The sequence below is a fragment of the Ovis canadensis genome, chromosome 16 (assembly GCF_042477335.2).
Source record: "Ovis canadensis isolate MfBH-ARS-UI-01 breed Bighorn chromosome 16, ARS-UI_OviCan_v2, whole genome shotgun sequence".
In the NCBI taxonomy this organism is placed as follows: Eukaryota; Metazoa; Chordata; class Mammalia; order Artiodactyla; family Bovidae; genus Ovis; species Ovis canadensis.
The window spans coordinates 62,166,522-62,194,423 of NC_091260.1; the positions used below are offsets into that span (position 1 = coordinate 62,166,522).

At 35.3% G+C, this 27,902-nt stretch overlaps 1 protein-coding gene across 1 annotated transcript in view; it reads left to right on the forward strand.

Annotated features, from left to right (window-relative positions):
• LOC138421805 (cadherin-10) overlaps positions 1–27,902 on the forward strand; it is a 187,446-nt gene that overhangs the window by 64,911 nt on the left and 94,633 nt on the right. The window contains exon 2 of the mRNA XM_069556163.1: positions 7,698–8,053. Coding sequence (XP_069412264.1) covers positions 7,823–8,053 — 231 coding nt within the window. The 5' untranslated portion in view covers positions 7,698–7,822. The remainder of the gene's footprint in view (positions 1–7,697; positions 8,054–27,902) is intronic.

A 27,902-nucleotide genomic window follows, 5' to 3' on the forward strand; every position in this document is an offset into this window, starting at 1 on the left:
TTGAACTCTCAGGGAAGCCTAGGGGTGGGGCAGGAGAAGCATTCTATAGTCTGACTAGTTCTTAGTCTTTCAGTGATTCTGTGCCTCTGGACTGAACTTCACAAATGTTTCTCAAGGTTTTCTCACTCCTTAGGTGGGCCAGAATGTATTTCCTCTTTCCCTATGTAAGGTGGTACTAGTGGTAGAGAACTTGCCTGCTAGTTCAGGAGACATAAGAGACATGGGTTCGATCCCTAGGTTGTGAAGATCCCCTGGAAGAGGGCCTTCCAACCCACTCCAGTATTCTTGCCTGGAGAATCCCGTGGATGGAGGAGCCTGGTGGGTTACAGTCCCTAGGGTTGAAAAGTCACTACTGAAGCGACTTTGCACACGGGCAGTTCTCCAGCAGGTTAGGCTCTGGTTGACTAATTTCCCCTGAGGGCTGGCCTTATTAAGAGCAGAATGATCTGATGTATGTAAAAATGTTTCCTTTACCCTCTCCCTGGAGAAACACAAGGGGATTTTTCTCAGATATTTACTGTGGAAACTTGGAGGTGTTCTTGACAGTAAATCGCACTGTGTTGAGGACTTGCCTCTTGGAGTTTTTAAATCTCCGAGCTACACTCACTGAACCTCCAGTAGTTTATCAATTACAGTTCAGGTTTGCCACTCCATTACTGGTTCTGGCTGATTTCTGCTCTTGAGTCTCTGGTCAGTTAAGCCGAGCTTCCTTCTGTTCATTTATCTATCTTCAATCTTGGAGGCAGTAGTCCCTGAGTCCCCCTCCATTGTTATGAATCCAAGAAGAGTTGTTAATTTTTTAAGTCTGTTCAGGTTATCTTTGTTTTTAGGATGGAGTGGTATTTTTTAAGCTCCGTCCTTGCTTATGAACTTAAAATGTCATTCTTTTTTAATTGCTTAGTAACATTCCACTGTATGCATATAATACAATTTGTTCATCTATTCACCTGTGACATTGACTTTTCTCTAGCCTTTCCCTATGCACATTTTAGATGAATATCCTTTATTCCACTTGCATAAATGTCTAAATCTGCTTGTCTTATTGGTACTGTAACAACTCACAAACTGAATGACTTAAAATATTACAGATTTATCTATTAGATCTCTAGAGGTCAAAGGGCTTCCCAGTGGCTCAGTAGTAAAGAATCTGCCTGCCAATGCAGAAGACATGCACTTGATCCCTGGATAGGAGAGATCCCCTGGAGAAGGAAATGGCAACCCACTCCATTATTCTTGCCTGGATAATTCCATGGATAGAGGGGATTGGCGGGCTACAGTTCACAGGGTCACAAAGGAGCTGGACAAAACTTAGCAGCTGAACAACAGCAAGAGGTCAAAAGTCTAAAATCAAGATTTCTGCCTGGGAGAAGGGGAAGACGATGCTCCAGGGGAGTAGCCATTGTTTGGCTTCTTTACCTTCCAGGGTGGCCTGTAATCCTTATCTATTGTACTCTTACTTGGGACACTCTAACCTCCAACATCTGTGATTATCTCTTTTACTGACTGATCCTCCTGCCTCCCTCTTATGAGGCCCCCTGTGATTACCTTGTATGTGTGTGTTCAGTTGCTTAGTCATGTCCACAGTCGTGTTCAACTCTCGCAACCGCATGAACTATAGCCCGTCAGGCTCCTCTGTCTATGGAATGTTTCCAGGCAAGAATAATGGAGCAGGTTGTCATTTCCTACTGCAGTGTATCTTCCTGACCTAGGGATTGAAACTGTGTCTCTTAAATCTCCTGAACTGGTAGGCAGATTCTTTAGCACTGCACCACCTGGGAAACACCTGTGATCATATTCAAAGAAAATAAAAGTGCTAGTCACTCAGTCATGTCACAAAGTGACTCTTTGTGACCCCGCGGACTGTAGCCCCCACAGGCTCCTCTGCCCATGGGATTTCCCAGGCAAGAATACTGGAGTGGGCGGCCATTCCCTTCTCCAGGGGATCTTCCCAGCCCAGGGACTGAACCCAAATCTCCTGCATTGCAGGCAGTTTCTTTACTGTCTGAGCCACCATTGATTTTGTCTAAATGATCCAGGATAATTTCCTAGATCCCCAAGATTTTCAGTGAATCATATCTCTAAAATTTCCTTACCCTGTAAAGTAGCATATATATAGATCCATATTTTAGAATTCAGGACATAAACATCTTTGAGGGGCCATTTTTCAACTTACTACACTGTTTCAAAGAGTTTATCTTATTTGACAATCCCGTCAAAGGTGTAAAAGAGTTCCCATTCCTCCACATCCTCACTGACATATGCTTGTCATCAGTCATTTTAGTTTACATTCCTCAAATGATGAATGATGTTGAATATCTTTTCATATATTTTTTGCCCTCTATCTTCTTAGGTGAAGTGTCAATTCAAATCTTCTTCCAATTTTTATTGGGTTTTGTGTTTTTTGATGGTTGATTTTGAGAATTCTTTATATATCTGGATACAAGTCTATAATCAGATGATTTACAATCTGTTATCATATACTCATGCCAGACTAGGATGTGTCTGTATTTCCTCTTAACAATGTCCAAACTCATCAAGTTGTATACAATGAGTATTTCAGCTCTTTGTATTTCAATCTGACCTAAAAAAAATTGGTTAAAAACAAAAATGTGATAAAGTAATAGCATGAAAAAAATGAAAATACTCAGGTTATATTTGACAAATGTGGACAAGACTTATGTACTGAAATCAACAAAACATGACTGAGAGATACATATAGTGTTCAGGGTTCAGGAGAGTCAATGTCATTATGATGCTCATTTTTCTCAAATTTATCTATAGATTCAATGCAATCTCCATTAATATCCCCACAGATTTTTATATATATTTTTATTTTTACTCCACCGAGTCAGTGATGCCATCCAGCCATCTCATCCTCTGTTGTCCCCTTCTCCTCCTGCCCTCAATCCATCCCAGCATCTGAGTCTTTTCCAATGAGTCAACTCTTCGCATGAGGTGGCCAAAGTACTGGAGTTTTAGCTTTAGCATCATTCCTTCCAAAGAACATTCAGGCCTGATCTCCTTTAGAATGGACTGGATGAATCTCCTTGCAGTCCAAGGGACTCTCAAGTCTTCTCCAACACCACAGTTCAAAAGCATGAACTCTTCAGTGCTCAGCTTTCTTCACAGTCCAACTCTCACACATCTTAAATCAGTATTAAAATGCATTTAACTATATATTCTTCAGAAAATATTTTATGAAATAATAGAAACCAAAATAATAAGTGAAGTCGCTCAGTTGTGTCCAACTCTTTGCGACCCCGTGGACTGCAGCCCACCAGGCTCCTCCGTCCATGGGATTCTCCAGGCAAGAATACCGGAGTGGGTTGCCATTTCCTTCTCCAGGGGATCTTCCTGACCCAGGGATCAAACCCAGGTCTCCCACATTGCAGGGAGACGCTTTAACCTCTGAGCCACAAGGGAAGCCCCCAAAACAAAAATGGCATATATATATATATATATATATATATATATATAGCTCCAATTGTTTACTAACAACTTTTAAAAATGCAATGTCCTCATCCTCCTTCCTAAAAATATTGATAATTAAGCTTCTAAACCTATAAGTAAAGTTATATTGTATTGAAAATAATCAATATAGCAAGTGCTAGCAAATAGTTTTAAATTAAAAAAAAAAAAGAGTTGAAATGAGAATCTTGCTTCAATAAGTTTCAAGGCTTTCATAGAAGATAAAAGAAACCCTCAATTGTACAAACTCTCCTCTAACTCTTAGAACAGTATAAATTTCTGGAGAATACTATCTAGAGTGTTCTGATGCATTTAAAAAGTCAAATATCATTTTGGTAAATGTTCCTATTACTTAGAATCCAATCAATCTGAGTTTCTGTAAAGTCAGTACTTTGTGATGTAAAACCATTTTATGCATCAGATAATTTCTTTTCTCCCCAGTATAGCATTACATGACAGATTTTAATACAGGTTATATCTGTCATGTTGAATGCTTCATGTGCTGTAGAGAGTTCCACAGTCATTTAATACACTCTGGGGAAATACTGCTTCATCTTTAATCTTACTTCTGAAGCATATTTTCATTAACCTTTAAATCATCTGAATAATAAAACAAACACACAAATAAGTAAATATATTGCTTAAAAATCTTTGTGAATGAAACCATACATGTAAATGCTGGAGCACTTAAGAATACATTGTCATATTAAAGAAATGAAACTCAATCCTCTTGGTCCTCCAACCACTTTTTATAATATTTTTGGTCTCCCAACCACTTTTTGTTGTATTTTATCATATCCTGAAATAAAATGCATACCTAACTGAAAATAAAAAGAAGATAGGAAATTTTAAATAAAAATAGCCTTAAGAATAATATAAACAAAGAATAAAATTAATGATGATTTGAAAATATTATTTTCATACATAAATATTTGGGCTTAACTTTATAGAGGAGTTAATCATGTTCAGATGTTTGAATCAATTTATAATTCATGCATTCATTCAATCAGATTGTTTAATGAACATCTACCATGTGCAAGATTCTGTTCTAGGTACTGTGAAAACAATAGCAAAGAAAAGAGCAAAGTTCCTTTTTTACATGGGATGATGACAGGCAGAATATATGCACAATAAATAATAAATAAAACACATGTATATTGAGATCTAGAAAATATTAGGGGAGGTTTTAAGAAAGACCCAATGGAAGCAGGGACTCTACCTATGTGGATAACTACATGGAAAAACATTCCAGTTGGAGAGAAAAAGTAAAGAGGTCCTGGTTGAAGAGAGGGGTATATGAGGTATATTGCAGGCTGAAGCAAGAGGGACACTTTGGCTGGAAAAGAGTCAATTTTGAGTAGTGACCTGAGGGATTGAAGTATAGCATGAGGTCAGAAAGGAGACCAGCAGTTATGAAAAGGAGTACTCAATTGTAGGTTTTTGTTCAATGCAATCCCTGTCAAGCTACCAGCCACATTTTTCACAGAACTAGAACAAATAATTTCAAGATTTGTATGGAAATACAAAAAGCCTCGAATAGCCAAAGCAATCTTGAGAAAGAAGAATGGAACGGGAGGAATCAACTTGCCTGACTTCAGGCTCTACTACAAAGCCACAGTCATCAAGACAGTATGGTACTGGCACAAAGACAGACATATAGATCAATGGAACAAAATAGAAAGCCCAGAGATAAATCCACACACATATGGACACCTTATCTTTGACAAAGGAGGCAAGAATATACAATGGAGTAAAGACAATCTCTTTAACAAGTGGTGCTGGGAAAACTGGTCAACCACTTGTAAAAGAATGAAACTAGATCACTTTCTAACACCGTACACAAAAATAAACTCAAAATGGATTAAAGATCTAAATGTAAGATCAGAAACTATAAAACTCCTAGAGGAGAATATAGGCAAAACACTCTCAGAAATAAATCACAGCAGGATCCTCTATGATCCACCTCCCAGAATTCTGGAAATAAAAGCAAAAATAAACAAATGGGATCTAATTAAAATTAAAAGCTTCTGCACAACAAAGGAAAATATAAGCAAGGTGAAAAGACAGCCTTCGGAATGGGAGAAAATAATAGCAAATGAAGCAACTGACAAACAACTAATCTCAAAAATATACAACCAACTTATGCAGCTCAACTCCAGAAAAATAAACGACCCAATCAAAAAATGGGCCAAAGAACTAAATAGACATTTCTCCAAAGAAGACATACGGATGGCTAACAAACACATGAAAAGATGCTCAACATCACTCATTATTAGAGAAATGCAAATCAAAACCACAATGAGGTACCACTTCACACCAGTCAGAATGGCTGCGATCCAAAAATCTGCAAGCAATAAATGCTGGAGAGGGTGTGGAGAAAAGGGATCCCTGCTACACTGTTGGTGGGAATGCAAACTAGTACAGCCACTATGGAGAACAGTGTGGAGATTCCTTAAAAAATTGCAAATAGAACTCCCTTATGACCCAGCAATCCTACTTCTGGGCATACACACCGAGGAAACCAGAATTGAAAGAGACACATGTACCCCAATGTTCATTGCAGCACTGTTTATAATAGCCAGGACATGGAAACAACCTAGATGTCCATCAGCAGATGAATGGATAAGAAAGCTGTGGTACATATACACAATGGAGTATTACTCAGCCGTTAAAAAGAATTCATTTGAATCAGTTCTGATGAGATGGATGAAACTGGAGCCAATTATACAGAGTGAAGTAAGCCAGAAAGAAAAACACCAATACAGTATACTAACACAGATATATGGAATTTAGGAAGATGGCAATGACGACCCTGTATGCAAGTCAGGAAAAAAGACACAGATGGGTATAACGGACTTTTGGTCTCAGAGGGAGAGGGAGAGGGTGGGATGATTTGGGAGAATGGGAATTCTAACATGTATACTATCATGTAAGAATTGAATCGCCAGTCCATGTCTGACGTAGGGTGCAGCATGCTTGGGGCTGGTACATGGGGATGACCCAGAGAGATGTTGTGGGGAGGGAGGTGGGAGGGGGGGTCATGTTTGGGAACGCATGTAAGAATTAAAGATTTTAAAATTTAAAAAAAAAAAAAAAAACAAAAAAAAACAAAACGAAGTGCGAAGCCATCAGAGGGTTGTGTGCAAAGTTATATGATCTGATTTACATTGTAGTGGGATTATTGAAAGACTTCCTGGGTAGCTCAAATGGTAAAACAAACAGTAAAGAATCTGCCTGAAATGCAGGAGACTTGAGTTCGATCCGTGGGTTGAGAAGATCCCTTGGTTAAAGGAATGGCAGTCCACTCCAGTATTCTTGCCTGAAGAATAACATGGACAGAGGAGCCTGGTGGGCTACAGTCCATTCGTTCACAAACAGTCAGACATGACTGGATAAGTAACACACACACAGGATTTACCGGAGATACACTGCTGAGAAAAAATAACTGCAGGTGGAGAGCAGTGAGAAGGCTGGAGCATCATGGAATTCCAGATTAGCATAGGGGCAAGTCTGTGGTGATACATTGTGCAAATGTGTCAAAGCTGGAACTTTCAGCATGATTAAATCCTTATACACAGTAGTGTAAATTATGTCACATGTTGATTTACTGTAATTTTGATTTTTATTTTCTGCTCTAGGAAGCTCTATTTGTTTCACAGATCTACCTGAGAGAGGAGAGAAGAAAAGTCTTCAGCTGAAGACACTCAGATTTTTTTTTTTTATTTTGGCTTTTTTTATCTTTGAGGTGGATGAAAATTGAAGAAACTGTGCTGCTGTTTAAAATAATTATTTGAATATCATTGCATTGCATGATAAGTGCCTATTTCCTGTAGTTATTAAAATCACTATTTTGTTTTCAGAATTTTAATTTATGTTAAATTACTCTGGGAAAGTTGACATGTAAAATTAACTACATCTCCACTCTATACAGGGGTTATAATTCCTAAAAACTAGTAAAGTTCCAAAAGGAAAAAAAAATAATTAGGCTTAATATGTCCTTTCTTTGGAATTTGTTTGAAATTGTTTGTAATCCTCTATTCTTATAGATATCTTACTAGACAAGTCATATCTCCAATGTCATATCTCTAGCAATTACTTTATGTAAGAGAGGGAAGGTAAATATTTTCATTGCTATCATTAATTAATCTTTGTCACATTAAATTTAAAGTGACAGGTAACATTTATAATGTTGTCAACTGACTTTTTTAAATTTGTTTGTTTGTTTGAAGCTTTTGGAAACATGTCCAAAACATTGATGAAATGTTGGAAACCAGTTGAAATACAGTAAAATTCAACCGAATAAAATAAGACTCCTTTTTCTTCATCCACGTTGGAAATTGTCAAGAAGTGAACTATGACAATATATCAATTTTTGCTACTATTTCTACTCTGGGTATGCCTGCCACATTTCTGTTCTCCAGAGATAATGTTCAGAAGGACTTCTGTGCCTCAGAAAAGAATTTTAGGTGCACGTGTACCGAGGAGTGATGGCAAAATACTTCATCGTCAAAAGCGTGGTTGGATGTGGAATCAATTTTTCTTACTGGAGGAATATACAGGATCTGATTACCAATATGTTGGCAAGGTAAGTCTGTATTGAAATTGCAAATATTTACATTCTTTTACATATATATATATATATATATATCTCATAAGGAATACTTGAAGTTTATAAAAATTACCATTCTTACAAATTTTATTCTTTAAATATTCCTAAAGCAATATTTGATTATGGAATACAAATTATAAGTTTAAAACTATGTAATGAATATGGAATGATAAATATAGGAGTTCACTTACTAGAATTAATTCTGCCTACTACCTTGTGGATTAGAGGTAATAAAATTGCAATTTCAGAATTTGTATTTAAAAATCAATGAACGGAAGAAAACTATATGTCAATCTAGTCACTAAAATTGACAATGCATGAATATTACACGTATAGTCTCATTGCTGTTGACTTTAGTGAGGAAGAAAAGATGTATTTAGAAGTTCTTTGATATTTTGCAGAATGAGAAAGCAAATGTCATTAGAAACATGCCCTAAGACCAAAAAAATGCTTACTTATAAGAAAATGTATTCCAAATATTAATGTTACTTATTTTTCTAAAGTCCTACCACGGGTACATTTATGTAAGGGAGAAAAAAATGGAAAGACAAGCAGTTAAAGTAGTTTTCTAATCAGGACATGATCATATGAGGAGATTTCATGCTGTTCAGTTATAAAAGTTTGGGAAGAAAATGATCTGTGGTTAGGAATGGAAGGATAAATGTGACAAAATTAACGATGAATGCTTTTATACACTGGGTTGTATTAATTTCAGTTTTCTTTCTTGGCACCATCTGAATCTAATCAAAATTAGGTAATTTCTTAAAGAAAGAATTATTTTAATGGTGTTATTATTTTTATGGACAGTTTATGAAACTATGTTAAAGGAAAAAAAAGTTAAACACACAAAAGACAAACATATAATCACATGTTCTTATAGCTCTAGTGAAGACTATAAAATTATGATAGCTCCATGATTGTGTCAGCAGTTATTGCATCAACCTAATTAAAATCATGCTTGAAGTTTTTGTCTTCTAAGAAAAAGAATTTGAGAAAATATATGTTCATTGATTTTTAAACACTTTGGTATGTTTTTTCATGTTCCAGTTATTTCAATCCTTTTAAAATTTCTGGCAATATAAGAATGATGGCATTAAAGGTTAAATGTCATATTGACTGGAAGGAGAAAAAAAGAAATGGCAACCCAAGCAATTTTACCAGAAAGCAAGCAGTAGTGGACTTATCGCAAGTGTCATCTGATCAAATGCCTGAGATCAGAAGGTGAAGGCAAATTTTATGGTTGCTGCAATAGGCAACTTTCAGTTTATGTAACCAACCACATGAAAATATAATAACTGAAATTTGATCCATACAAATTATAAATGGTTTCATTTGGTTCTTCCTAGACATAGCAGTTATTTGCATAGATTTTCCTTCATCTAGTCCTTAATGAGTAATAAATGTTGCTAAATTGATTATTATTGCATTATGTGCTGTTGTGATAGTCAAGCTACTTTATGTGCTTTCATTTGTACTCTCTACAAAAAATATCAATAACTTGAAATCAAAAACTTCATATCTCCTTTTCTAACCCTTAGATTTTAATATTTAGTTGATTGGATTAACCTGAGTTGTATTGGACTGAATTCTCAGAGTGGTGGTCTGGTACCACTTAACTCTTTCGTGGGGAACACTAATGTAGAATTTACATTACTATGGGGTATTAAAGATGGTAAATACTTAAAAGACATACACATTTTGATAAACAACTCAAGTGCTGCTTCCATAGTCTGCTCTATAAAAGCAAGTCAGAAAACTCTTTAATAAGTAGAGTCATAAGGAAGTTAAAGAATGTGCTCACCAGTTTCTTCTATGTGTTCTGAGCTACCAGATCAACAGAAATAAATATATTCAATGCTGTAACTCTGACTTTACTTCTGATATTCAGAGCATCTGTTATTTAGCTTATATTTCAAGTCCATTTTGTATTTCTATCATTTATCCATGTAGTGACCTATGAGTATGTATGCTTGGTCTCAGTCTTGTCTGATTCCTGCAACCCCATAGACTGTAGCCTGCCAGACTCCCATCCATGGGCTTTTCCAGGGAAGAATACTGGAGTGGGTGGCCATTTCCCTCTCCAGAGGATATTCCTGACCCAGAAATTGAACCCAGGTCTCCTGCATTTTAGGTGAATTCTCTAATGACTGAGCTACAAGGGAAGCCCAACCTGTGAGATATCTATCTTTAAATTTCCCTTGTCTATTGCCTTATACAATATAATATATATAGTATATGTGCATATTATCATTGAATGTTTATATTGCATTAATTACTTATATAAAGATCTTATTTTAGAGATAAACATATCAATGTGTTATGCAAAAAAGATAATATGCAATATAGAATATTTTATAAATGTGCATTTTAATGAATATAATAGGGGCTAAGATATATTCTCTTCATAAGATATAATTTTTTTTTGAAATTTCCTAGATAGTCTTTCCAACATTACTTATAATAAATGTATTACATATTCATTCTTTCAGAAGTTCTGGTTCTAGTTTTTACTTTGTTTAAAGTAAATATGTAATATTGATGGTAAGTGATTCAACAAATAGTTTAGTTTAGAGGTAGAAGTTATAATTGTCCCAAATACTAGACACATGGGAAGACAATGACAGACACTCCATTGTTGTGGGAAACATAGTGGGAGCTCTGAGTAGAGTCAGTGAAGAGACTTACAATGGGGAATTGAGGACAAAACTGAAAAGCACATGCATAAAGAGGGGGAACCTTTAAATACCGAACAGCCAATGTGAGAAAATGAGAAAGTGAAAGTCGCTCAGTAGTGTCTGACTCTTTGAGACCCCATGGACTATGCAGTCCCTGGAATTCTCCAGTCAAAATACTGGAGTGGGTAGCCTTTCCCTTCTCCAGGGATCAAATCCAGGTCTCCTGAATTGCAGGCAAATTCTTTACCAGCTGACTAACAAGGGAAGCTTGCAAAACAGCCAATAGATCCTGTAAAAAAATGGATGGCATATAATTTCTTAGATAAAAACCCATTACTGCTTACAGAATTAAAGCAAGAGAAAGAACCCCTTGTCCTCATTGGGTTAAAGCAGAAGAAAGCTTAGGAAAAATATGTAACTGCCAGTCTAAACACTCATATATATCCTTGCTACTGCCACTATTTTTCTCTCTCAGTGCTTAAATCAGTTAACTTCTTCTGGCCTTCATTTTCTCATCTATTGTGTGATCATATCAGTGGTTTTGCCTTATATATAAATATATACTTATATTTATATATTTACCACTGAGCCACCAGGGTAGCCTATAATGTACATTATATATACATCAGTTCAGTTCAGTTCAGTTGCTCAGTCGTGTCCGACTCTTTGTGACCCCATGAATCGCAGCACACCAGGCCTCCCTGTCCATCACCAACTCCCAGAGTTCACTCAAACTCACATCCATTGAGTCAGTGATGCCATCCAGCCATCTCATCCTCTCTTGTCCCCTTCTCCTCCTGCCCCCAATCCCTCCCAGCATCAGAGTCTATTCCAATGAGTCAACTCTTCGCATGAGGTGGCCAAAGTACTGGAGTTTCAGCTTTAGCATCATTCTTTCCAAAGAACACCCAGGGCTAATCTCCTTCAGAATGGACTGGTTGGATCTCCTTGCAGTCCAAGGGACTCTCATGAGTCTTCTTCAACACCACAGTTCAAAAGCATCAATTCTTCGGTGCTTAGCTTTCTTCACAGTCCAAATCTCACATCCATACATGACCACTGGGAAAACCATAGCCTTGAATAGGCAGACCTTAGTTGTCAAAGTAAGGTCTCTGTTTTTGAATATGCTATCTAGGTTGGTCATAACGTTTGTTCCAAGGAGTAAGCATCTTTTAATTTCATGGCTGCAGTCACCATCTGCAGTGATCTTGGAGCCCCCAAAAATAAAGTCTGACACTGTTTCCACAGTTTCCCCATCTATTTCCCATGAAGTGATGGGACCAGATGCCATGATCTTCGTTTTCTGAATGTTGAGGTTTAAGCCAACTTTTTCACCCTCCTATGTATATATAATGTACATATTATATTAATGTACATTATAGGCTACCCTGGTGCCTCAGTGGTAAAGAATCTGCCTGCTAATGCAGGAGATGCAGGTTCGATCCCTGGGTCTGGTAGATCCCCTGCAGAAGGAAATGGCAACTCTAGTGTTCTTGCATGGGAAATACCATGTACTCTAGTGTTCTTGCCTGGGAAATACTATGTACAGATGACCCTGGTGGGCTACAGTCCGTGGAATCACAGAAGAGTTGGATAGAACTTAGCAACTAAACAACAACAAATATACATTATATTTTTAATTTTATATGATTAAATTATAAATATGAAATATATAAGCATTTAAAAACCCATTTATTAAGAAAAAGAATAAGAAGAAATAAAAGGAAGACTGAGAAAAAGAAGAAGAAAGCCAATGGCGGAATTGCCACTGCCATGGCTTTTATTAAGAAACTAGCTAAACCCATGATGAACTCAAAGCATTTCTTTGTTCACCTCTCAATAAGCAAAAAAATATTTTCCTCTAAATAATTTAATCAAATGTATTCTAAACCAAAATACGTTTCTCCTAAGTTTTTTTTTTTCCTTTTTCAGTGAACTAATCACAATGTTGACCTTTAAGATGAGATAGTGGCTGCTAACCTTTCTTTACCTTCCAAAACAAGGGTTTTATAACTTAAACTTCAAGTATCTAGTTTGCTCTATGCTGCTTTCATATCTCAACTTCCTACGAACATTTTTTAATTCCCCAATTTAAGATTTGAGAAACATTGTGTTTATCAACTATTTTTATTAATTTTTTTTTACACATAGCTTATCACAGATTTCCATTGCCTGTTTAAGTTGCTCTAAATAATTTCAAATTTCTAGGCTTCCAAAAATTCAAATAAATAATGACATTAAGCTAGATATGCTTGAATTTACTTTGAGCTGTAATAAACACACAGTTCTAAATGAATTACTAATTCTATTTACTGTCCAAATTTTGCACAGTATATAATAATGATTCTGAAGTTGAGAAAAACATGTTAAAAATAGATTTTTAATCAAAAGCAGAGAATGAGAAAGATCCCCAAACACTAAAAACTTAATAACATAATTGAGCAACAATAAATCTGATTCTGAGGCAGCATAGTATCAATAAAATAATTCATTCTAGGAAGTAAAAACATAATAATTTTAATAAATAATTAGGGCAACTGTCTTAACTTATTGACTTAATGTAAAAATACACCATCTGGACACATGAAAGAGATTCTTGGGGCCTCCAAGTGATTCAGATCTGATAGTCTCATTGATGTCATCATTCTCTAAATGTAAAATACATTTAACACGTAGATTCTTTTTTCCCAGTGATAGATTATTATTATCATTATTGAAGTATAGTTGATTTACAATGTTGTGTTAGATTTAGGTGTATAGCAAAGTGAATATATATATACACAATATATATATTCTTTTTCAGATTCTTTTCCCTTATAGGTTGTCATAAAATATTGGCGTGTCTCCTGCATCTCCTACATTGTCAGGATAACAAAAAGTTATGAGACTCTTTCTGTCTTAGAAACCGCACAGACCCCAAAAGCCTGAAACGCAGCAATATTTGGCACTTACTATTTTGTCCGAGGCTTTTGGGACTTGTGCTCTGTCTGAGATGAAAGAGTCTCATAACTTTTTGTTATCCTAACATAATTTAAGATTTGCATTACACTAATCTATGCTACTCAATGACGAGCCTGGAGAGGCAAGTTATTTTTATTTGTCTGTTTATTTCTTTGGAAGGGGTTTTTAATGTGCAGCAGTTTATAATTGTTATTATTGGAAATTTCTAGAAGAAACGTCTTCCAAAATCAGGGGAAAAATAAAAAGTGTTATTCATAAGAGAATCACCCGACTTTAAACATTCACAAAGTCAGAAAGTACCAACTGCATTCACCAAATTAGATTGTATGTTTTTTGTCCTTAATAATATGGGTACAATCAAATCAAACCTAGTTGCAACCAGGGAAGGACTAGTTGAAACTGAGATAGAAGAAACTGTGCTGACCTCCCACTGCGATCTGCCTATGGAGGAAGAAGTTCTCAGGTGAACTTGCGGAAGAACTTTATATCGGAGTTTAGAGAGTTAGAAGCACTCACTTTGACATTTTAAAAACTGTGATGTTGAGGCCAAAAGTTCCCAGGTGATTTTTTTTTTCTTTTTTTTAAATACAAGCATGATGAAGAGAACCTACATAAAACACACACACATTTAGCTGTTCCATGCATATAGGCTTGCTTTAGTGCTGAGATGGGAGAAGGAACGGTCTTGTGATAGAGTTATTTTCTATCTGAACCCTAGTAATGAACACCATAAAAGGACTGAGCACCAAACAAATTAATACAGTGAGTGATTTTAGTTGGAAAATATCCTGGAAGAAAATAAATCAGAGTGACTTGATAGACATCAACAGAAAATCCTTTAGATTAAATGATTAATGAAAACCTTCTTGATGAGATATTTGGATTTTTGAGGTGAATACAGACGTCCCTGGGTTGGGAAGATCCCCTGAAGAAGGAAATGGCAACCCACTCCAGTATCTTGCCTGGGAATCCCATGGAGGGAAGAGCCTGGTAGGCTACACTCCGCAGGGTCTCAAAGAGTGGGACATGACTGAGCTACTTCACTTTCACTTTCACACAGACGTTATTTCCTTAATATAGGTAAAGGGAATTTGCTCAATCATGCCCGGCTCTTTGTGACCCCCATGGGATATAACCTACCAGGCTCCTCTGTCCATGGAATTTTCCAGGCAAGAGTACTGGAGTGGGTTGCCATTTCCTTCTCCAAGGGATTTTCCCAACCCAGGGATCAAACCCGGGTCTCCTGCATTGCAGGCAGACACTTTATCATCTGAGCCACCAGGGAGTTTAATATAGGTAAAGCCCACAATAAAAAAAAGATGAACCTGAATTAGAATTTATAAAGACTCTACTAATCCTCAAGTATTTTTAAATAAAGTTATGTCCTGCAAAACCCTGATACTGTTTTCCAGGCAGACCACCTTTGGTTTTTCATTTTCAAAATGCATCCAATGTCATTATCTCTCAATATTTCAGCTAGAAGTTACATTGGAAAATTATGCTCACATCCTCAAAGCTCACTATAACATTTTAACAAAGTAGTTAAATTCAGGAAGATCTTAAGCTATGTTCCAGATATGCGTGGTAGAAGTTCAAAACCACCCATAAGTGGTTTAAAGATAAGAGAGGCTGTAAAATAAAATGTGCACCTAAAATTTTGTAAGCTTTTTTGAGAAGCCATACTAATTCATGTTAACTCATAAGTGATCAGGTAACACTGATTTAAGCATTTTATGTATTAATGTTATAGCATGTTATTCTTACATAGAGATTTTACTGTTTTATTTACATTTTTAAGAAATTGGTTTTGAATTTGGGTTTAATGTGTAAGCATTCTATTTTTTCCCATTTAACTAAGGGGAAATAGACTTCTTGTTAGCACTTTCCAATAAAATATCCAATGCCAAATATTGAATTAAAAAAAAGATAAATGGAATTAAGTATGGGATACTCATATATAAAAAACAACTTCAATCATTCTTTTACTTAAAAGTTCTTACTGGTAGTAGTGACAGTATATAACTACTAAACTCTTCCATGAACTTACTTACATAACATGCTATATCTCTGTAACCCTCACAAAACAACAGTACATCCACATCACCTAAATAGTTTACCACGCTCACTACCCTTCCTGTACTCTGGTGAATTGTGGGAACTCTGTCTTTCTGCTCATCTTTATACCCTTGATTTAGTAACCCAGAGAAGCTATGTTTCCATCTTTTCTTTCCCACCAGCCTTATTTTTATATACCCTTCTCTTGGACTTACCATTTTATAATCCCCTCCACACAGAAGCTCTCTCATCTCTTTTTTCTGCTTCTTCAGTTTGTCACCCAGCATCTTTTAAAATCTACATCTCTATGCTGTGTCCCCTGAATTTACTTTCATTGGAGTATATCTTATATAATAGATAACTATAGATTTATTTTCTAAAAATAGTATTTCTATGCTTTTAGACCAATTAATTAACAAATATTAGTAACAGAAGTAGATAGAAGTACTTTGATAATCATAATAGATGGATAATAATTTTTTAAAAAATGACTCAATTTCTCTGTGCCAAATAAACTTTTTAAAATATTAGCTATTATTTTAAAATATTAAAGTTAAGAAAAATTTAGATTTACAATTTAACCCATCATTTTTCAAATACAGAACTTTAAAAAATATAATAATCTTCTAATGAAGATTATTTGAAAATTGACTCAGACATTTGGTAAAGTTTGAGAGAAATCTCTGTAAATGAAAAATGTATTGAAATCTCACTTAAATTTGTTCTGTAGAAAGTCTCTTAGTATAATTAATCAGTAAGAAGTGAGTGTATAATGGCCATGAAGCATAGGAAATTATTATTATGGCATTATGAATTTCTACCAAAGCCCTCTCATTTTCTTTCTTGGAGACAATATACAATTATATAGTCAATTAAATTTTTGTCCTCTTTGTACTAAACGATATTGTTCTTTTCAGTAAAGAAAATGAAAAAAGGGGATGCATGTTATTATGCTTGCTCATCAATGTCTCATACTTGGAATATGTTCAAATATTCAAATTCTCAGTTGCTTCTTATGAAAACCTGAATAGAAAACGACAGTACACTTCAATAAATTTTTTGAAATGAATTCTTAAATATTTACAGATTATAATTATGTCTGACTCTTTGCAACCCCATGGACTATATGTTCCATGGAATTCTTCAAGCCAGAATACTGGAACGGGTAGCCTTTTCCTTTATAGGGGATTTTCCCAACCTGGGATCAGACCCAAGTCTCCCGCATTGCAGGCGAATTCTTTGCCAGCTGAGCCACAAGGGGAATCCAATATAGTCAAACTTCTACTTTCATTTTATCAAAAAACATGATTTAATCTGAATTTTATTATCATTATTAATATTGTTGGTGGTTGTATTACTGTGTTGCTAATTGAGTAACTGCATTTCATGGGCTCCTGGTAATTATAAACAGAAGTTAAAGAAAAGCATATTAGTTTGCAGGTAGATGAACTAAGTTTAAAAAAGGGAACAATGATTTTGCTGGGATATAATATACAAACCTTTGGTTTTCTCCCTGAAACTCTAATCTACAGGAAGCAAAAACACTTTATGCAAATTTCAGATTCTCTCTGGTAAAATTCTTTCACTAACCTCACTTTTAAAGCTATACTTTATGCATTTATAGATTACATAAAAGTTATTATATTTAGAATTTTAAATTAAGATATTAAATCTCAATCCAGGATTAAAATTATTTTATCAAATAGGAAATTAAGCTATAAGAATGTGTACTACTATAGCATTTATCTCAAGGAACATCTCCTATTTTGACTGCTGTTTAGCTTAAATTCCCTCAGTGAACTCCTCAGTTCAGTGTTGTGTCTCCCAAATACCCCCAAAAAACTCCAAGAAAATTGAATTCTTCAATTTTCCCTGATACTAGTCCTGCCACTATGTAAAAAAAAATCATAAGCTTAGCACCAAATCTAGTTTGTAAATCCTGGGTTATCCTGAGATCAGAGGAGCAGAGGAATAATGTTGTGAATCATGCACTGGTGTATGCATTCCTGAGAGCTGAGCATCCAGGAGTGCAGTGATGAATAGGTTACCTGACTTTCTTTTCTGAATAATATCCGCACAAAACTAAAATTGCATTGGTAACAGGAATATTTCTACTGCGTCATAGAAAAGTCAATTTATTTCTGTAGTTGTTATATGTTTGTTATTTAATTTATATGTTGAATTGATAATGCATGCACTTTGCATAAAATTTAAAAGGCAAAATAGGGTATATATCACAGTTAAAACTACCACTACGACTCCCACCAGGATCCATAGTTCTCTTCCTCAGAAACTGCATTGATCAGTTCTGGGTTTTGTTTTGTTTTTTTTTACATATATACTCCAAAAGATATTATAGAACTACTTAACAAGTATTTACTGCTTTGTTTCTATATAAATGGTGGTGTACTTTATACAATGTTATAAAACATGATTTGTTTTTTACTTAAAAATGTAACGACATATTCCATTTCAGGGCAAAAAGATACATTTCATTTTTTAAAGCATTTAGTAGCTTTATAGCATTATTTCCAGTGAATATATTGCAATTTATGTTACCATTTCCTTCTGAAGGACTTATTCTTTTAAAAAATTAAGTAATATAATCATATGTTATTTCACACAGTGCTGGTATAGCTTTAGGAATATGACTAGACTTCAAATGTTGAAGTAAAGTTTGGAAACTAAACTTTCAGAGATATTGCTAAATTGCTCTCCATTAATGTTGTTTGAATTTATCATGCCAACAGCAAGGTATGTAAGCAACTCTTGTTGTTCAGTTGCTAAGTCATGTCCGGCTCTTTACGACCCCATGGACTGCAACACACCAGGCTTCCCTGTCCTTCACTATCTCCCGAGTTTGCTCAAATTCATATCTATGTAACTCTTTAATTGTTTAAATCTCTGTACTATCAACATTTGTAATAGTTTTTCAATCTTGTAAATTAAAACACTTCCCTTAAGTGAGAGTGAACATTTCTTCACGTGTTTAAAGCATTTTCTATTTAAATTAGTGTTTATATCCTTCACCAAATTTTCTATTGTTAAACTAGTTTTTTTTTGACCTGTAAGTTCTTTTTATTAATTGACCCTTAATTCTTTTTTTATTTTTAATGTAATACATAATGAAAGTTGAATAAAACACACATAAAAACTTTAACAAATAAGTGTATGACCTCAGTCCCAGTCAAGAAATGGAGAATTAGTGGTCCCTAAGAACCTCTGTGTGTCAGTCTATTAGCAACAGCATCATTTCTCCTTTATAAAAGTGGCAATTACATTCATTTGGGGTTAATAATGTCTTGTGTTTCTTTATAGTTTGAGCCAGTCATAAAGAACATGCTGAGTTTTAAATGTTTCTGAAATTTAAGGTAATCATTGCTCATATATTCTTTTGTGTCTTTTGCCCAAATGGGGTTATGAAATTAAACCATATTTTGTGCAGAGTATCTCTGTGTTTGGACTTAGTTTTACATTATTATCAATAATGGAGATACAATGTTGTCTTTTCACCTTACTTTGGTTCTTGCTCACAGTACTTCTGTGAATGTTTCTGTACATGCACTCTCTTGCTTATGTACATTGAAAGAGTATATAATTAGGAGTAAATTTGCTGATCTTTACTGTGTGCCTAGCTTCAATTTTTCCAAGTATTGCCATTTTAGTTTCCTCAAATTTAACCAGTGCATTATCCCACTGTCAGTATGCAATGGTTTCTTTTATTCTAAGTAGAGATTCAATTTTGTTATTTTTAGACTCTTCTTTTTTTAAATCTGATGTTTTAATTGGCATTTTCCTAAATAACAATAAACTGTGTGTGTGTGTCAACAAGTTTTTCAAGTGTTCTATCAACCATTTCTTCAGGTCATCTGTTCCTTGCTTATTGGTTGTTTCATTCTGAAATCCATAATAGGTGTGGAGCACTTATTATTTTTAGATACACTCTAGGTTACCAGGTTACATCTCTGAATAAAAGACAACACATCCTGCGTCATGAAGCTCACTTTTTTTTTTTTTGGTGGGAAATGCAGGAAATTAAAAATAAATATAATAAATATAGTAGTCTTATGGTATGTTACATGATAAAAGTTGCTATCAGAAAAGAAGAGAGAGGTACTCCTCTGGTGGTCGAGTGACTAAGACTCCATGCTCCCAATGCAGAGGGCCTGGGTTCAATCCCTGGGCAGGGAACTAGATTCTATATTCCAAAGCTAAGAGTTCACATGCTGTAACTATGAGATCCCACATGCTGCAGCAAAGACCCAGTGTAGCCAAGTAAAGAAAATATTTTTTTATAAAGAAAAGAAGAGAGAAAGCAAGGTAATACATATTGAGGGGTGGAACAGAGCAGGTGATGGTGGTCAAAACTTCATCACTAAAAAGGTGATATTTAAGCAAAGGATTTGGAGGAAGTGAAAGGGGTAACTAATAGCTATTAATGGAATACATTTTTCTTTCTTTTTTTTTTTTGCATCAAGATGAAATAGTTACTACAAATATTTTAAATCAAGAGATTCCCCATGAATATTCAAGGAAAGGCAAGGAGGTATGTGTGCCTGGGGCAAAAGAGGCAACAACAACAATAAAAACCGAAGGGGAAGGCAGAAAGTTTAACAGTATGCACAGATCCTACAGAATGTGGTAGACAGAATAATTCCCTCAAAGACTATTGTTATTGTTCAGTCACCCATTTGTGTCCAACTCTTTATGACCCCATGGACTGTAGCATGCCATGCCTCCCTGTCCCTCACCATCTCCCAGAGTTTGCCCAAGTTCATGCCAATTGCTTTGGTGATGCCATCCAGCTAACTCATCCTCTGACATCCAAAGATATCCACATCCTGATTCTCAGAATTTGTGTATATGTTATTCTAAATTGCAAACAGAGACTTGTAGCTGTAGTAAATTTGAAGCTCTTGAGATAGGAGAGATTATATCCTGGATTTCCTATGTGATCCCCATGTAGTCCCATGGTTCCCTCTACGAGTGAGGCAAGAGGGTTAAAATCAAAGGAAAGGGATGCCACAATGGAACCAGAGATTAGAGTAACAAGCTTTAAATGTGGAAGAAAGGAACAGGGGACAAGGAATGCATAGACCCTGCAACAGCTGGAGATGGCAAAGAAACAGAGTCTCATTTTGAGCCTCCAGAATGAGCAGAGCCCTGCCAACACCTTGCTTTAGCCTTCTGACCTCCAGAACTGTAAGAGGATAAATTTGTGGTGGTTTAAGTAACTAAAGTTTGTGATTTTACAGCAACTATAGGAAGCAAAGACATAAGATACTGTATTTTGTCTTTGACTCTGAGTTGAAATGGGATGATATTGTAGAATTTTTAGCAGAAGATTGACACTGTATGAAATAAGTTATTAAAATATCAGTCTGACTTCTGGCTTTAAAGTTGGCACAGTAGAAATTGGTGTAGTTTCATGCATAGATGTTAGGGAGCATTGTTACAGATGACTCAAAACATTTTGGGCTGAGCAACTGAAAATTGGCTTGCTTTTATTTTCAGTGGTAGAGCATTAAGAGTAAAATCTCGAGTTCATCTTTGGATATGTTAAAATAAATGGAATTTTGTGATTATATGAGTTCAGGAAAGACTTCTAAACTGGTCTCTTAAAAGTCATCAGCATATAGATGGAAGATGGGACTGTAAGATATCAAGAAAGTGAATGTAGTCATAAGTGAAATAAAGCTGCTTTCAAGAACAAACCCACATTAGGATGTGTGTGTGAGAAGGAGGAGGATGTGGGACAAAAGAAGAGAAAATAACAAATACAACCAAGAAAGAGTATTCTTTGAACTGTGAGGAAAACTAAGAGCTTGGAGTGTCTTAGAAGACTGGCAAAGAACGTATTTGGAGAGGAGAATGTGTTAACTGAGTCAACAGCTGCTAAGTCAAATACGTGGAGAGTTCTATTGACTTTCGGTTCATGGAGATTCTAGGTGAACTTACTTTTATGGTTCCAATGATGTGGGTCCAGAATTCTTACCATAGTGGATCTTAAAGGGAATGGAGAGAGAGAAATTGGAAAAGTCACACACAGGGAACATTAGAGTCTTGCTGTGAAGTGGAGGGAATTTTCGTAGCACTCTCTGATGGGAAGAGTGTGAGTTGGATCAAAGAAAAAAAAAGGAACAACCTTTTTTTTGACTTGTCTTTCTGCATTGAAAAAAACTCCAATAGAATATTGAATAGATGATATGAGAGGGACTATATTTTGTTCTTAATTTTAAAAAGTGCTCAACAGTTCAGTTCAGTCATTCAGTCATCTCCAACTCTTTGTGACCCCATGGACGATGGCACACCAGGCCTCCCTGTCCATCACCAACTCCCGGAGTTTACCAAACTCATGTCCATTGAGTTGATGATGCCATCCAACCATCTCATCCTCTGTCATCCCCTTCTTCTCCTGCCTTCAATCTTTCCCAGCATCAGGGTCTTTTCAGATGAGTCAGCTCTTCAGAGCAGATGGCTAAAGTATTGGAGTTTCAGCTTCAGCATCAGTCCTTCCAATGAATATTCAGGACTGATCTCCTTTAGGAAGGACTGGTTGGATCTCCTTGCAGTCCAAGGGACTCTCAGGAGTCTTCCCCAACAGCACAGTTCAAAATCACAGTGCTCAACATGTTATCATTAATTGTGAAGTTTCTTAAGGTTGTTTTAAAAGACATTTTTATAGGACTGAAGGATTTTCTTTTAATCCTAGTTTGCTATGCTTTTAAATCATAAATGAGTATGAAATATTGTCAAATATAGGTATCCATCTGTTGAATTCTTTATTTTCCCTTCAGTATGTTACCAAGGGATTACCTTATTTTTCTTATTTGAACTAAACTTTAAGATTTGGAAATAGGCCACACTGGTAATGATATAAAGCTTTATATTGTCAAATTCCATTTGCTCTTTCTTTGTTTAAAATTTCTACTTGTATAAAATCATTCATTTTCTTTTTTTAAATTTAAATTTATTTATTTTAATTGGAGGCTAATTACTTTACAATATTGTGTTGGTTTTGCCATACATCAACATGAATCCGCCACTGGTGTACACGTGTTCTCCATCCTGAACCCCCCTCCCACCTCCCTCCCCGTACCATCCCTCTGGGTCATCCCAGTGCACCAGCCCCAAGCATCCTGTATAATGCATCGAACCTGGACTGATGATTTGTTTCTTATATGATATTATACATGTTTCAATACCATTCTCCCAAATCACCCACCCTTTCCCTCTCCCACAGCATCCAAAAGATTGTTCTATACATCTGTGTCTCTTTTGCTGTCTTGTATACAAGGTTATTGTTACCATCTTTCTAAATTCCATATATATGCATTAGTATAAGGAAATGGCAACCCACTCCAGTATTCTTGCCTGGAGAATCCCATGGACGGAGGAGCTTGGTGGGCTACAGTCCACGGGGTCGCAAAGAGTCAGACACAACTGAGCGACTTCACTTTTACTTTCATACTGTATTGGTGTTTTTCTTTCTGGCTTATTTCACTCTGTATAATAGGGTCCAGTTTCATCCACCTAATTAGAACTGAATCAAATGTATTCTTTTTAATGGCTGAGTAATACTCCATTGTGTATATGTACCACAGCTTTCTTATCCATTCATCTGCTGATGGGCATCTAGCTTGCTTCCATGTCCTGGCTATTATAAACAGTGCTGTGATGAGCACTGGGGTACACGTGTCTCTTTCAATTCTGGTTTCCTCGATGTGTACGCCCAGCAGTAGGATTGCTGGGTCGTACTGGAAATAAAATCATTCATTTTCATACAAGATATCACTCAGTAAAATTACTGTTCCTATTATATTTAGACATCAAAATTACGACAGTCACATAAAATGAGGCAGAAAGTATTACCACTTTTTCTGTTACCTTATATCTTAATAATTTGTGTATGCAATTGTATTAATGCTTTCTTGAATAATATCTAGAATTCGTTTAGAAATTTCTTCTTTACAATTGTTTTATTATAGGGAAATGTGAGCTATTGACTTATTTTCTTTAATGGTTATAGGATTTCTCAGGTTCTCTTTCCTTCTTGACTTAGTTTTTTCTAAATTTCATTTTTGGCATCTGTTAAATATTTTGACATATAGGCTGATGGGCTAAATCTAGAAAGCTTCTTAGCTCATGGTCTAGAAAGAATTTATATATGTTTTTAAGGCTAGATATTTTTTTAAGAGGAAAAAGAGGAAGGCTATGGTGCAGATATTGTGTGTAGCCCTCGAAGTTCAAATATTTATTTTCTGCTTCTTCACACAAACACAAAAGTATGTGGAGCCCGTGTTAGAGGCATTTTTAGGAGGAACAGCACAGAAAGTCCTCTTTTTCTATGGTCATATGGGACTATAAAAAGGTTTGTGTAAGCGAAACCATGCAATATCATTTTAATAGTCAATGAGGAAAATTAAAAGATTTTTTTTCAAATCTTCAAAACCCATCTAATATTTGCTATTAATTTATAGGAAATAAAAAATGTATAAAACATATTATTTAGTATGCTATAATTTGAAAGAAATTATGCTATAATTTAGAAACATTGATAATTAAATAATTTTATTTTCTAAAGAAAGAGTAGCTTGAATAGTGCTTACATTCTTTTCCTCATATACATGAACTTTTTTTTAATGCCTTGACCAGATTCTCATATTCCTTCCTAAGTGTTTTTCTTGTGAAACGTCTTTAATATGTAATGTTATCTGGAGGCTGAATTGTAAAAACACCACAGAATATTTTATCACTGTTCACCTCCTGTCCACCTGACTTATACTGTCATTGACTTTTATGTTCTTTATTTGTTTGGATTTATTCACACATTTTCCATTTTCTTCACTATTTCCCCTTATATATTAGACTTTCAGTGAGAGATCATCTGCCTTTGCTATGAAATAAGTATATTCATTAGTGTATGTGCTAGTGATGGTATCTTCAACTTTATTTTATCTGAGGGTATTTTTGGCTTTGTGTTAAAAAGTTAATTTTTGTGGTTACAGAATTTGAAAGTGATAGCTATATTAAGTAGCATTTCTCTGCTCCCTGGATTATGAATGGATTGCTGTTTCTGAGAAATCAGCTGACCCTCTGCTTCTTCTTTGAAGATAATTCACATGTTTCTATCTGACTTCTTTCAAGCTTTATCTTTAGGGTTCTCTGGTTCACTTAAGAAAAATTAACATGGCTCAAAATATTATTGAGGCTCATCTTGTCATGGTCAGTTTTTTTTTTTTTTAACCTTTAATTACTTAAGCCTTTTCCCCTCTATTCCTCCAGGTTTGCTTACAGTAAGGTAATTTTCTTTCTAATTCTATAGCATGAGCAACTGGTTTTAACTGTTAAGTGTTTGAATGTTGAGTCTACATCTTTAGCCTTGAATTGTGTACCTGTTATACAAGAAGTACAACAAACGTGAAAAACAAGTTTTCTCTTATAAACATATTCACATAGTAAAAGCAGCTTTATGATTTGCTATTCTACTTACAGACATACGTGACCTAAGGTGTTTATTTCCCATTATACATGGTTCTGTCATCTCGCCTTGTCTTTGTTACTTTAAAAGAACTGTTGTTTATATTCTCTCCAGCATTTCAAATTGTTTTTAACATAATTTTTCCAAATAACTTCTCTGCCATATCTGAAAATGAAGGTCTCTTCCTATGAGTTTTATTAGGAATTGCAAATATATATTCCCTAGTATAAACTGTGTTTTACCATTTGAGTGTGTATCTGTAAATAAATTATTCAGTTACTTTCATGGAGTTAAATTATTTATTTCTTTTGTTTTCTAAGTTGTTTCCCTTGTTCTGATATCTTCTTGGAAGAAACTTCTTTCATTCTTTTTTCATTTCTCTCTAAATCATGTTATTCCAAACTCAAGTAATTTAGTGTTTATTTCCTATATAACGACAACATACCATCAAAATCAGGAAATTAACACTGGTGCATTATAGACATTACTTCAGACTCCATTCAAATTTTGCCACTTTTTCCAGTATCATTATTTATGGAAAATCGAGGCAGTTCGCAATCATACATGGTGTTAGTTGTCATGCCTCTTTTGTTTATTTCTGTTTTCTGACATAGTTCTCAATGATTCTTTAATTTCTTGATCCTGACACTTTTGAAGATTACAAGCCACTTATCTTCTGAATGTTCTTCAATTTGCGCATGTCTGATGGTTTCTCATAATTAGATTTGGGTTATGCATCTTTGCTTTTGAACTGTGGTGTTAGAGAAGACTCTTGAGAGTCCCTTGGACTGCAAGGAGATCCAACCAATCCATTCCTGGGATTTCTTTGGAAGGAATGACGCTAAAGCTGAAACTCCAGTACTTTGGTCACCTCATGTGAAGAGTTGACTCATTGGAAAAGACTCTGATGCTGGGAGGGATTGGGGGCAGGAGGAGAAGGGGACAACCGAGGATGAGATGGCTGGATGGCATCACTAACTCGATGGATGTGAATCTGAGTGAACTCCGGGAGTTGGTGATGGACAGGGAGGACTAGCATGCTGCGATTCATAGGGTCGCAGAGTTGGACATGACTGAGCGACTGAACTGAACTGAACTATGCATCTTTAATGGGAAATCACACAAGTGATTCTGTTCTCATTGCCTCTTATCAGGGGGTGCAAGGTTTCAAATTCTGCTATTCTTGGTGATCACTATGATTATTGGATTAAAATGGCATCTTCACTATAAAATTATTCTCATAAATTATTTCCTTTTTGTTTAAATTTGCTTTTTAAAGCTTTTCTTTTTTTTTTTTTTAATATTTTGACAAGTTTATTTTTTAAAGCTTTTCTAAGAGCATAAGTTCACAAAAAGATGGAGAGGAAGGTGCAGATATTTTACATATATCCCTTGCCTTGACTTGTGCATACCCTTGCAGTTATCAAGATCCCCCACCAGAGTGGTGCATTTGTTATGACTGATGAACTTACAGTGACACATCATAATCATTCCAAGTCCATAGTTTACTTTGTAGTTGACTTTCCATGTTGTACATGCTATGAGTCTGGGCAACATATGATGACACATATCATTGTGATGAAATCATAGGGACAATACTCTCCTTATTCATCCCTCCCAATCCCCTAAATATGACAACCAGTAACCTTTTACTCTCTCCAGTTTTGTCTTTTCCAGAATGTTACATAGTTGCAGTCACACAGTATTCAACCTTTTCAAATTGGCTTACTTCATTTAGTAATATGAATTTAAGGGTCTTCCTTGTGTTTTCATGGTTTCATAGCTCTTTTTGTGTGTGTGTGCTGAATGATATTTGTCTGGATGTGTCATAGTTTTATCCATTCACCTACTGAGGGGTATCTTGGTTGCTTCTGAGATTTGACATTTATAGAGAGAACTGCCTCTAGGTATTTTTTGAACATAAGTTTTCCATGTCTAGTTGTTTTGTGAACATCCGTGTGTACATGTTTTGTGAAGTTTTCAACTCCTTCCTTGAAATACTGTGTTGGATCAAATGGTTAAAGTTTGCTTAATTTTGTAGGAAATCAGCAAAGTATCTTCCAAATTGGCTGTACTATTTTGCTTTCCCACTAGCAAAATATGAGGTTTCCTGTTGTTCCAGATCCTCACCAAAATTGGATATTGTCAGTGTTCTAGATTTTGGCCAGTCTAATAGATAGTGGTATCTCATTGTCATTTAGATTTGCATTTTCCAGATAACATATGATATGGGAAATCATTTCATATATTTATTTCCTATCCTTGTATCTTCTTAAGATTTTTGACCTATTTTATGCTTGAGTTCTTTACTTTTACTGTTGATGTTTAAATGTTCTTCATGTGTTCTGGTCCTTTATCAAAAACAGCATTTTCTCAAATATTTCCATCTGGTCTGTGGCCTGGGTTCTCATTCAGTTGCCATTCTCTTTCACAGAACAGACATTTTTAATTTTGATGGAGTCCAGCTTGTCATTTATTTATTTCATGGATGTGCCTTTGGTATTATATCCAAAATATATCACCGTATCTGAGGTCATTGAGGTTTTCTCGCAAATTATTTTCTAGGAGATGTATGGTTTTGAAATTAGATCTGTGGTCCAATTTGAGTTTGGTTTTGTGTTGGATATATGCCTGTGTCCAGATTAATTTTTGC